Source organism: Pagrus pagrus, assembly GCF_965226575.1.
Source record: "Pagrus pagrus genome assembly, chromosome: 13".
In the NCBI taxonomy this organism is placed as follows: domain Eukaryota; kingdom Metazoa; phylum Chordata; class Actinopteri; order Spariformes; family Sparidae; genus Pagrus; species Pagrus pagrus.
In genome coordinates this window covers 20,887,597-20,899,068 of record NC_140197.1, presented here as the reverse complement: position 1 = coordinate 20,899,068, position 11,472 = coordinate 20,887,597, and the positions used below count along the sequence as shown (strand labels likewise).

General features: G+C 42.3%; 2 protein-coding genes across 2 annotated transcripts; both read left to right on the top strand.

The window, feature by feature from the left end:
* Nucleotides 1-231: 231 nt before the first annotated feature.
* Nucleotides 232-6,874, top strand: slc25a39 (solute carrier family 25 member 39). Its single transcript, XM_084371304.1, has 12 exons — nucleotides 232-412; nucleotides 2,296-2,401; nucleotides 2,821-2,880; nucleotides 3,071-3,121; nucleotides 3,825-3,934; nucleotides 4,020-4,087; nucleotides 4,229-4,353; nucleotides 4,445-4,618; nucleotides 4,968-5,077; nucleotides 5,294-5,375; nucleotides 5,464-5,544; nucleotides 5,627-6,874. Exons 2-12 carry the CDS (start codon nucleotides 2,305-2,307, stop codon nucleotides 5,731-5,733), a joined length of 1,065 nt encoding a protein of 354 aa, XP_084227430.1. The 5' UTR covers nucleotides 232-412; nucleotides 2,296-2,304; the 3' UTR covers nucleotides 5,734-6,874.
* Nucleotides 6,875-7,392: 518 nt separating this feature from the next.
* On the top strand, nucleotides 7,393-10,909 carry rpl3 (ribosomal protein L3). The gene is made up of 9 exons (XM_084371300.1): nucleotides 7,393-7,455; nucleotides 8,049-8,241; nucleotides 8,504-8,672; nucleotides 9,025-9,160; nucleotides 9,367-9,553; nucleotides 9,672-9,934; nucleotides 10,024-10,119; nucleotides 10,228-10,347; nucleotides 10,781-10,909. Exons 1-9 carry the CDS (start codon nucleotides 7,453-7,455, stop codon nucleotides 10,823-10,825), a joined length of 1,212 nt encoding a protein of 403 aa, XP_084227426.1. The 5' UTR covers nucleotides 7,393-7,452; the 3' UTR covers nucleotides 10,826-10,909.
* The last annotated feature ends 563 nt before the right edge of the window (nucleotides 10,910-11,472 follow it).

Sequence of the window (11,472 nt, the reverse complement as noted above, 5' to 3'; positions counted from 1 at the left end):
GACGTAATACGTAATTACGTATTTTCACGGTCTTATATTTCATTAGTTTCATGACAAACTACGACTTCCTCAAGGTGGAAAATTATTTTTTAAATTGACAAACGTCATACTTGTGATTCATGTCACAGTTCAAGCGGAATCAAAAAATGATTTGTCTCTCTCCATTCACCACCATACAAAGTTTTTCCACAATAAGGCCCCTTGGAGCAAACCGGAAGGGGCGTGGCGTCGTCCTTTTATATACCGCAGTGCCGTTGCTAGCTCGACTCCTAAAACATGTTTACAGGATACCCGCAGAGGAGAATAAACTGCGGCTTAACGTTAGCTCTTAAATGTGGCAACGTGACTGTCAATTGACTGAAATGGGCGAAGACGCCCGTATTTCACACCGAAGCTGGCAGCTAAAGTAGAGGTGAGTCACCGTTAAGCTTGTCATCTCAATAATCAAGATAAGTTAGCTAACGTTAGCTCCCCATCTCAGTGTAGGTCAAATAAATGCTGACAGTTTCATTATAACATGTGTCAGATACGTCTTATTCAGTACGCCTGTTAAACTAATTTGCAGACTTTGAACAAGCCTTTCTTCTTCACTTTTCAAGTGATGGTTTGTGTGTGTATGTGTGTGTGTTAGCCTAAGTTAGCTAGCTAACGGTGCAGGGAAAAGTACAGTGTGTGCCCAGTTTCATAGATCATTGCAGAATTCAATGAAACGTAATCTAATGTAATCTGAAGGTAGTTAATGTGTCTTTCTTTGGACTTTCGGCCTATCAACATGAGTGTCATGTGTTCATAATGAGACATGATGCATGCCTTCACGATGTGTTTGTAAAATGGCACCTAAATTTACTGGGATTACTTGACCTTACGTTTTGTCAAGTAACAAACATGGTGCATCACAGACAGGACACACGTCCTTATTTGGTAATCAAATATTTTAGTGAAAAACATTCTGACAAACAATCTTAAATAAGGTAATCATAAACCATACGGTCCTCTCTTATACATGAAAGATAAATAAATGGTGGGCACCTCATCTCTTTGTTGTTCTTTGGTTTGGGATCCATAATACTTCTACACATATGATTTAACCCTTTTTTTCCATTATGGGCAAGTTGAGCCTTCAGCCGTGTTGACATAGTGATGGGTTCAAGATTTTTTTTACTTAAGCAAGTCTGCTTGAAATGTTGGATATTGAAGCCCTGCAGTGTGCGAACCATCTTCTCATATATTGGTGAATTTTTGACTGAGCACCTGCCCCTTTTGGCTTGAATCAACGGGTACGCTCCTATTTTTGCACAGGTTTAGGGTTTTGCATTGACTTGTGGCAACTGAAAAGAAATCAGGAAAACAATACAGGACTCGACATGACAAGCTAGTCAGCTTTTCAATCCACTGATCTGAGGATATTCACGATTATCCCGATAATAGAAATTCACCAAGATCAGCTCATCCTGAGTGTCTTTATCCCAATCAGTGATAAAATCTTACATCCTCTCGCCCCTGTTTTGGGCACTCATGCAGTAGAAGAACGCTTATTTGGCCAAGCAGCTTATTGGTCAGACAAACCCTAAGGAACAAGCGACTATAACTGTCACACTCACGTATAATTAAGTCCAGAAATGGGACAAGGCCAGGAGAGGCATGAGGCAACCACATAGGATGGAAACAGGAAAGTTTGAAAATCCTCAACAATGCACCCTTTCCTGTAGAATACTTAAAAACATCTTGGCTGCTAGTGATACATTTGTTGAGAATTTCTTCTTTCTTCTTGTTTTTGTTCCATTTCACTGTGCATTATCTCCCCACACTCTCTCTGTTAGGAGTGGGCCCTCACTGGCTGCCTAGTGACATGCACATCGTAGATAAGCTATCATAATGTTTCAACCACCCTATTTTAACAACCCCGCCTAGTTCACGTCAATAAATGTCTGTTCTGACTTTATTACACAAGAACAATCGGTCTGTGCATTTCAGTGATGAGTTTGCCTTTTTTCTCCTCTGAAGGTCAACAGTATAAATTGCAGTTATTTTTTTTACATTTCGTTCGTTGCCATGACACTAACTCCCAGGTGCACAGCTCTGTGACGTAACAGGACACAACCCTAACCACAAACTAGGTATTGGGTAGCTGATCCAGCAGGTCACCAAAAGTCCTTTAGTTGTTTTACATAACAAGAAGACATCTGACTACAAGGGTTGGACAGGGTCAGCAAACACCTCAAGTTCAGTTACAGTACATTGTGTTCTCAGTGTGACATGGCGTAACATTGTTTTTTTTTCTTCCCGGTCCGACAGGTGGTCAGGATGGGGGAGCGGGCACTGAACAGCCCCATGGCTGCGATCTCTCCGGTGCAGCAGATGCTGGCTTCTGGCACTGGAGCCCTCCTCACATCTATTTTTGGTGAGATCACGGAAACAAAGACTAGAAAAAGCAACTAATGCCTGTACATTTATGAATATAATTGCTTTTTTTCCCCACTGGAGTTTTCCACAGTGTTCTGTCTTGTGCTCAGACTTGATTAATTGTCACCAAACTCTGACCGTCCTGCATGAAATGTAAAGTTTATTTTTGAAATACAATGTTTTAGGGAAGCATTGATTCAACCGAATGGTACTGGAAGATGTCGTTTGTGGTACTGTTGACATGTAGTGTATTAAAGTTCATTCAAAACAACTATATAGTCATTAAAGCGTCTTTAGAACAGTTTCAAGAAAAACTAAATGTAACCTTAATGGAGGCCGCATTTATTGCAGGATTGTTGTACTAGATTGCGTATGCCATGATAATAAAATCAAATCATCCACTTTATTCGTTTACAGTCACACCGCTGGATGTTGTCAAGATCAGGCTGCAGGCTCAGCAAACACCTTTCCACCAAGGTAGGACAAGGTCTTCCTCTGTGGTTTTAGCTCACACTTGGGTAATGAAACACTGTTTTTAACAGCTGCTTGAGGATGCCATGTTATCATGATGCTTTTCTAACCCCACTACATCTGTGCCTGTCGCATTTTCTTCACGCTCTGTTTTTCTGTCCTCTCAATCTGTCCTGCCTTTTGCTTTGTTTCACAGCTTTAGCCTGTGAATCAGCTCCGTGGGGTGGCGTCATCCGCCCATCCAAGTGTGAGTACCTGACCCACTGTCGCTGCGTGCTCAAACAAATAAAAATCCAGCACAACTTTCTCTGTCTGGGCACGTGCTCTACTAACAAACAGCTCTTTCAGATGGACACAAAATAAAACTCTTGGGCAAATACAGTCACGTGTTTTCTATCTGCTTAGATGTGCATGTTCATGTTTGGCCTTCAGTCTTGTTTGTTCATTAATGTAAAGGATGGCTTTAAACTACCATTTCCTGTTGGTAGAAATTCTTCAAGCTTGAAGAAACACAAAACAATGCTGAAAATGTTGCCGAGCTACACCTCAATTTTTCAAATTCATCCTCTCCTAAAAAAATTTGTAGTCAATGTTTTTGTTTATTCTTATATGTCCACGGGGTAAAATCTGTAAAAGGAACGGGTTTAAAACGATTCTTTTTTTAGAGTTTCCTTGACATTTTTCTCGGTAGTCTATCTTAAACCAGCCCTGAATAAACAGACAAAGTAAGCAATGACAAGGACAGCCCTGGTGTTATCTTCTGGGTGACTCTGTGGTCATTGCCATCACATGTATTATTAATCATCTTTCTCTCTTCTGTCGGGGATTGTATGACTCCTGAAAACTTTACAGATCGACTCGTACTAATATTCAGATACATGTTTAACTCAAGTGTTGGATTTAGATTAAATTATCTGTTGTGTGACCACTGCCTGTTCTGTCTCTCACAGGGAAATGTTTCCTTTATTGTAACGGACTGATGGATCACATCTATGTGTGTCAGAATGGAACAAGTTGCACCAGCTGGTACAAAACACCAACACATTTCAGTGGGACAGTGGTGAGTATGAGTGCAGGAGCAGCTTTGCTTTTGATACAAAATTAATCAAAATGTGTCACAAATGTTTGTTTGTTTTGTGCCGTAGGATGCTTTTGTGAAAATCTCTCGACACGAAGGACTCAGGTCTTTATGGAGCGGACTACCACCAACACTGTAAGTGTCTGAGCTCTCAATAAGAACATGCTTAAAACAGTCACTTTAGTCTTCATTGACCCTTTAAAAACGCCCATGAACAAATAAACATGACAAAACAGATTATTTAGGTCATTTACAATGTTGTTTGTGCGCGCGCAGAGTTATGGCTGTACCTGCCACCATCATTTACTTTACCTGCTACGACCAGCTGCGAGACTTCTTGAGATACGGTCTGGGTTTCCAGGGCAGCCACATCCCTCTTGTTGCTGGGGGTCTGGCCAGATGTGAGTCCATTAAAACACAATCACACATGGATATCCTAACTGTAACAAGTTAATAGGTTTTTGACTTCCTGTGTGTGCGTGTGTGTTATAGTGGGGGCTGTGACAGTGATTAGCCCTCTGGAGCTGGTCAGGACTAAGATGCAGTCCCGTCGGCTGTCGTACAGCGAGCTGCGGGTGTGTATCCGCTCTGCTGTTGCCCAGGACGGCCTGCTGTCACTGTGGAGGGGCTGGGGACCCACCGTCCTAAGGGATGTACCCTTCTCTGGTGAGAGCAGCACCAGAGAATTTAATATTATAACACTGTATCTAAGAACAAATCTGAAATGTAATTATTTTGGTTGTTACAGAGATTACAAATACAAAATCTATCAAACATTCATCCACTGTAGACTTGAAATGTTTCTGTGGTTATCTTCATGTTGGAAAAATCTTTTCCTCATTTAAAAACTTGTCAAACCACTCCTGCAGCATATTTCACTCCTGCTGTCATTTAATATCATCAGTGTCTTCAAGACAGTCGTCCTTTCATCAGATCACAGCTAAATACTCTGCTTCCGTGTTGTACTACCCGCAAAGCAACAAATGAACAATTCCCTGTTTGTGTGTATTTGCAGCTTTGTACTGGTTTAACTATGAACTGGTGAAGGCCCAGTTATGTGAACAGTCCAGATTGACTCAGGCCAACTTCTCCATCAGCTTCACTGCAGGAGCCGTCTCTGGAGCTGTAAGTTGTACTGTATTGTAATTGTACTTCTGAAGTGCCAAGTTTGAAGCAAATAGAAAAAGTTTGCTGTCATTTTTCTGTGCCCTCTCAGCACATTCAGTGTTGTGTTTCTGGTGCAAGAATTAAGCAAATGCCCTCCTGATATGAATGATTCTCTTTCATACACTGTTAATATCTAACAGATTGCACCTTTGTATCCTCTGCTATGGTGTCTAGATTGCTGCAGTCTTGACGCTGCCTTTTGACGTGGTGAAGACACGCAGACAGATCCAGCTGGGAGAGATGGATACTCTGGGAGGTCTGTGCTTATACATGGTGATGTGTGAAATGTATTTACGCACGAGTGTAGAATATTGTTAAGAGTAACTTATTCCCATTCCTTTTAGTTTCCTCAAAAAGAACAAGGTCCACATTGCACATAATGAAGGAGATATGGGCTGAGTTGGGCTACAGGGGCCTTTTTGCAGGTGCGTACTCATTCTGTCTTGTGTTCAGTAAAAATACAATGTTTGCTTTGTCCAGAAGTGAAAGGGTTTGTGTTTTTCTCAGGTTTCATGCCAAGGGTGATCAAAGTGGCCCCAGCCTGCGCTATCATGATAAGCACATACGAGTTTGGAAAGGCCTTCTTCCAAAAGGCGAACCTTGATCGAGAGTGACCAACAATCCTGAAGGCTGTCTTTGAGGTGGTTCTTGGCAGAAGTACCTTGTTATCCAGACAGCTCGGACAAAGTCTCCTCTCACTGGTCCAGGATTTGATTTGTGAACACAAGAGGATTCGCCTACATGTCAGGAATGCCTATTCCTTCAACTCTATTTAAAAATAAACACAGACTGTGATAAGAAACACTTACATCCTTGAACTTAATAATGAGCTTGAACAACAAGCCCGGATACTGCGAGACACTCTTTGCCACTGACTTTATGTGTGTTGATTATTTGAGTAAACTTTTTCCAGGTATCTTAAGAAGAGACTGTTCTTGTTTTTTGCAATGCTTAAATGGAAGCAACTCGTACCAAATGACACTGACATGGATCACAACTCCATACTCATTTTCTTGGGTAGTGATGGACTGAATCTGCATCAGTTTTATTGCATGACTCAGCGGAAAATGTTCTCATTTCAACAGTGTTCATAGCTTGAGACCAACTGCATGGTGTGTACGGTTTTATTCAAAAAGCTGGTCCATCCTGCATTCGCTTTACTGCATTACCCTGCTCTCCTGTAGCAGTAGAGCATGACATCTGAGTAGATGAGTGATCTGTTTTTTATGCTGGGTACATTTGATCATTTGTAGCACTTTAAATTTGCAAGACAAGCGCTGTGAAATGAAATCATAAGACATGAGTACAGTTTTTTATGTTGAATGTATGCCTCTTTTCTGGTCTCATAACTGGAGGAAGGTCACAGCATGCAAAACACAGGACTTGATGGAAACATTAGAGCAAGCCTTCTGGAGTTTGTGTCCAAATTGTACTACATGAACTCATGAACATGAGCAAAACTTCCTGTAAAAACCAATGCAGCCAGCTTCCCAAAAGTCACAGATTTTCTGAAATTCTGCCAAGACTTTTTAGGTCATGGATAAAAGAAAACAAAAGGCTTTCCAAACTTTCCCCTGGTGGTTTTCTGGTAATAAAATGGATTGAATATCTTGCCTACAATGAACATGACATCAAAACTTGTTACATCACTGGATCATAAAACAAAAATATTGTTGCCTTGACCTGAGAGGTTTATATGTGTGTGATTTGTTTTTTTAAAATAATGAAATGGTAATAAATGTAAAGATGGCTTAATTTGTGTATTTGTTTGATTTATTTCTGAGCAAGTTTCCAAGTGACCATCATTGTCAGTGAGAAGGGTTTTAAATATAGGACATGAACTCAACATAAGAAGAGAAAATTCTACTTTTGTCTAGATTCAAAGACAGTTTTGCACCTCAGATAAATAAAGGTCAGTTAATAACTGATTCAATTTGTTTCACCATATAACAACTATAATGTATATTCTTTCATTTTGTCCCAAATATAACTAAATTATGTAATCCACAGTTTTAAGACAGTTACAGTTACATTTGGTTAAGATATACAGTACTTGAATGAGAACAGAAATATTCCAAAACATTCCATTGTATTGTCTAAGTCAATAATAACGCAATAAAATGTTAATATTTAGTCATGTAACTAAAAGTTATATATAAATTGAGTAATGCGTTGAGTTTTGTGTAAAGTCAAACAGCGGCATCTAGTGGCTGTTCAATGCATCCGCCAGTATATTCTCTGACGACAGTCGCGCTAAATCTCGCGAGATTTATTCTGTATATAACACCAGCGCTGGCCTTCAGAAGGTCTCTTTGAATCGGGTTGGAGACAAAATGGTGAGTGTGCTCTCCCTGCTGCCGACATTCATCTGTCTGTTATCTTTGACATCCTTTGAATTTTGCTTGTTTCACACACTCAGATTGCCTTAATAGATAATTTAACTACAGCCTTGCACTGAATTTTGTAGTATTTTAATCAGTTATGTCAACTTTCGCACTACACTCTTCTTCATACTGGTGACTCAGGGTCCAAAATGGCAACTTGAGCTAGGCCGCTACTTTTAATTTACAAAGTAATCGTATTGGTAAAACACTTGTCTATTAACTAATTATATTAATGTGCTTTCTGGCTACTGAAAATCTTAACAATGAAGCGACGTCGGATTTTGAAGCGTCAGTTTTACAGGCGGCAACTGAGCATACTTCAGCTAGCTGAGCTAACAGCATGGTTAACAGGGCCGCCTTGTAATTATACATAAATAACTTAAATATTGAGATAAAGTTATAAATGATACAGGTTTTGCATGCAAATTATGTATATGGTCACACTATGTCGTTGACCCACGAGGTCGGCTGACATTGCAGGCAGCCCTTGAACATCGTGGTTAGCTTAATGGATCAACCAGCTAACAGTAGCTTCCTCTCCACAGTCTCACCGTAAGTTTTCGGCTCCGCGCCACGGATCCCTGGGCTTCCTGCCCCGCAAGAGGAGTCGTCGTCACCGTGGTAAGGCCAAGAGCTTCCCTAAGGATGACCCCAGCAAGCCCGTGCACCTGACCGCCTTCCTGGGCTACAAGGCCGGCATGACCCACATCGTCCGTGAGGTCGACAGACCTGGCTCAAGTGAGTAGAATAGTCGATCATTAACGATTGTAATTTCAAAGGAAGCATGTGATTGAGATTATGTAGTAGACCTGGTCATAATTATTAGGTATGGTTCTCTGCCTGTGATGAGCCTCTCGACGGGCGGACATAAATGGGTCTACACCCCTTGCTGAATGTCGAGTACTGAGCGCAGTCTATACCATCAAGTAGACTTTTAGAAGTGCAAATAAAATTGGAGGATCGCAACATTTTCTAAGTGAACTTTATCCTTCTTCTGCAGAGGTGAACAAGAAAGAAGTTGTTGAGGCCGTGACCATTGTGGAGACTCCTCCCATGATGGTGGTCGGAGTTGTGGGCTACGTCAACACTCCCCGCGGCCTGCGTTCCTTCAAGACCATCTTCGCCGAGCACGTCAGTGATGAATGCAAGCGTCGCTTCTACAAGAACTGGTGAGACACTACATCAGTACAATTTACATGACTAGTAATAGTGCTTGAAGCAGATGTTAGTTGCCCAGTGGAAATTGAAAGTCTTTTTTTCACTGAGTGAGTCTAACATTACGGTGGCCTGTGTGGCAGCTCCTCTCAGGTGCCATGTGCCCTGATGAGCTCCGGGCTCCTCTGGCCAGTGGAAAGTGCTTCTTAGAAACTGTGCTATGAGCCAAAATCCTGACTAGCTGATACAGCCCTCTCGTCCACATGGAAGGAGGGCGAACGGCTACGCACTGTGTTCTTCCGCTGACCCTTTGGGGTTATGAAGGACCTGTGCCAACCTGTCTTCTGCCACGCTGCCTGATTTCAGGTACAAGTCCAAGAAGAAGGCCTTCACTAAATACTGCAAGAAATGGCAGGATGATGAGGGCAAGAAGCAGCTGGAGAAGGACTTTGCTGCCATGAAGAAGTACTGCCAGGTCATCCGCGTCATTGCCCACACACAGGTTAGTATGTTTTAGATGTCTAAGAAGTTTAGTTTCTGGATAGTCAGTGATGAGACCACGGATCTTGCGTCAGGCATGGCGCCCGATACATATGAGGATACCTTCCATGCTGCCTTCCTTCTGAGACTACACAGCTAAAAATTTTAACTGAACAGTTCAAGCATTTGTGGATGTATTCTGTTCTGACTTGAGTGTTATCTGTGCAGATGCGTCTGCTGCCCGTGAGGCAGAAGAAGTCTCACCTGATGGAGGTGCAGCTGAACGGAGGCACCATCTCCGACAAGGTCGACTGGGCCCGCGAGAAGCTGGAGCAGGCCGTGCCCGTCGGCACAGTCTTCACTCAGGACGAGATGATCGACGTCATTGGTGTCACAAAGGGTCACGGATACAAGGGTAAGATCATACCTGTATTAATTTGATAAAATGTGTTGCCTGGTTTTGAAGAGTTTTCGTTGGCTGTGGCAGCCTGTCTGCATCCTTTTGGTTAAACTTAACGTCTCCTTCCTTCCAGGTGTCACCAGCCGTTGGCACACAAAGAAGCTCCCCCGCAAAACCCATCGTGGTCTGCGTAAGGTGGCCTGTATCGGTGCCTGGCATCCTGCCCGTGTGGCTTTCTCTGTGGCCCGTGCCGGTCAGAAGGGTTACCACCACCGTACAGAGATCAACAAGAAGATCTACAAAATTGGCCAGGGCTACCACACAAAGGATGGAAAGCTGGTGAAGAACAACGCCTCCACTGAGTACGATCTGTCCAACAAGAGCATCAACCCCCTGGTAAGTGACATTCAAGCAACCTGTGCTTTTGTTTTACCAGCCTACCTGGAAGCAGAATATGTAACTGATCTTACCGTTTTCTATTAAAGGGTGGATTCGTCCACTATGGAGAGGTGCACAATGACTTCGTCATGGTGAAGGGCTGTGTTGTGGGAGTCAAGAAGAGGGTGCTGACTCTGCGCAAGGTGAGGACAAAGTGCAGCACAACTTGTAGTGCAGTTTCATCATTTAATTTTGGACTGTTACCCTGAAGCAGGTGTTCCCAAACTTATGTTTCCTCATTGCTCCTCCAGTCTCTGCTGGTGCAGACCAGTCGCCGTGCATTGGAGAAGATTGACCTCAAGTTTATCGACACCACCTCAAAGTTTGGACACGGCCGCTTCCAGACCGTGGAGGAAAAGAAGGCGTTCATGGTAAGACTTTATGCTTCAAGCCCTTTCTTCGTCACACTTTTCCTGATATCTGTTAACATTAGTCTTTTTATGAAGAATTGTTCAGGATGCACAATGATTTAAGTCAGACATAACAAACTTGTAAAGTGTGCCCCTTTTTTGAAAAGGTCCATTAAATGGGCTGTAGCTAATGTCTAATTTGAAAGTTTTAAAAATTACACACCAGATGTCGTCCGTGTCTTCAGTTATTGGTCCGCACTGTTCGTAACCTGGTTCAGTCTTCAGTATGAACTCTGGGTTCCATTCCAGTGCCACAGTGAACTCCAGTGAGGCAGGGGAGCAGTGCCCTTTTGTGCTCGCTCCCTGTTCACTCTCTGGGAACACTTGGCTGCTCTGACACAACAGCTGACAATTGGTATTGGCATACAACTTATCCTGTTTTTCCTTTCCACAGGGACCACTCAAGAAGGACCGTATCACCAAGGAAGAGACTGCTTAAAGTCGCTGTCCAGAACCAATGTCTCTGCTTTGACCATCGTTACTGTTCTGCAGAGTTGTTTAATAAAACAGAAAACCCAAAGAATGTGTCCATGTTTATTTTATAACTGCTATGGTGTCATTTGGATGAGTCAGTCTGAAGTCAAGGGACATTGGCTGTTAAAATGGTGATGGGAAGGAATTGGTAGCTCAAGACTATTTAGTAGTAAGATGGCAGCTTGGTCACTGTATTTGGCATTGGTAGTTCACAAAAAGCAGCTCAGTAAAATTTGCCCACATGAAGTTAACAAGAAATATGTTAAGTGCTGCACTCTTATCCTTATAATGTGCTGTTGCTTAAAGAACTAACAGCTTGGAAGCTTCTTCCAGTGGAGAAGGTACTAATAAGGTGACTTGAGTAAAAGTTGCATATTAAAGAATATAGCAGTCAATGCTGGGAAAGGGGCCTGTCAGAAATTAATACACAAACAAAAAAGATGCAAGAGGAGCTTGATCTTAGCCACTCCAGTGCAAGGGGAAGAAAAAGGCTCCACGTGTAATGTTTTATTTAGGGCTGCAAAAAATCAGTGTGCACTTGATTTTATTGTGGCCTGCAAAACATGATGGTGAGGAAGAGCCACAGTGATATTTAAACTCATTTGTCAAACC

Coding starts and splice junctions, on each gene's coding strand:
- slc25a39 (XM_084371304.1), top strand. CDS start 2,305: ATGGGGGAGCGGGCACTGAACAGCCCCATGGCTGCGATCTCTCCGGTG. Junction 2,402..2,820: donor CCTCCTCACATCTATTTTTG/GTGAGATCACGG, acceptor ATTCGTTTACAG/TCACACCGCTGGATGTTGTC. Junction 2,881..3,070: donor GCAAACACCTTTCCACCAAG/GTAGGACAAGGT, acceptor TTTGTTTCACAG/CTTTAGCCTGTGAATCAGCT.
- rpl3 (XM_084371300.1), top strand. Junction 9,935..10,023: donor ACAAGAGCATCAACCCCCTG/GTAAGTGACATT, acceptor TTTCTATTAAAG/GGTGGATTCGTCCACTATGG. Junction 10,348..10,780: donor AGGAAAAGAAGGCGTTCATG/GTAAGACTTTAT, acceptor TCCTTTCCACAG/GGACCACTCAAGAAGGACCG.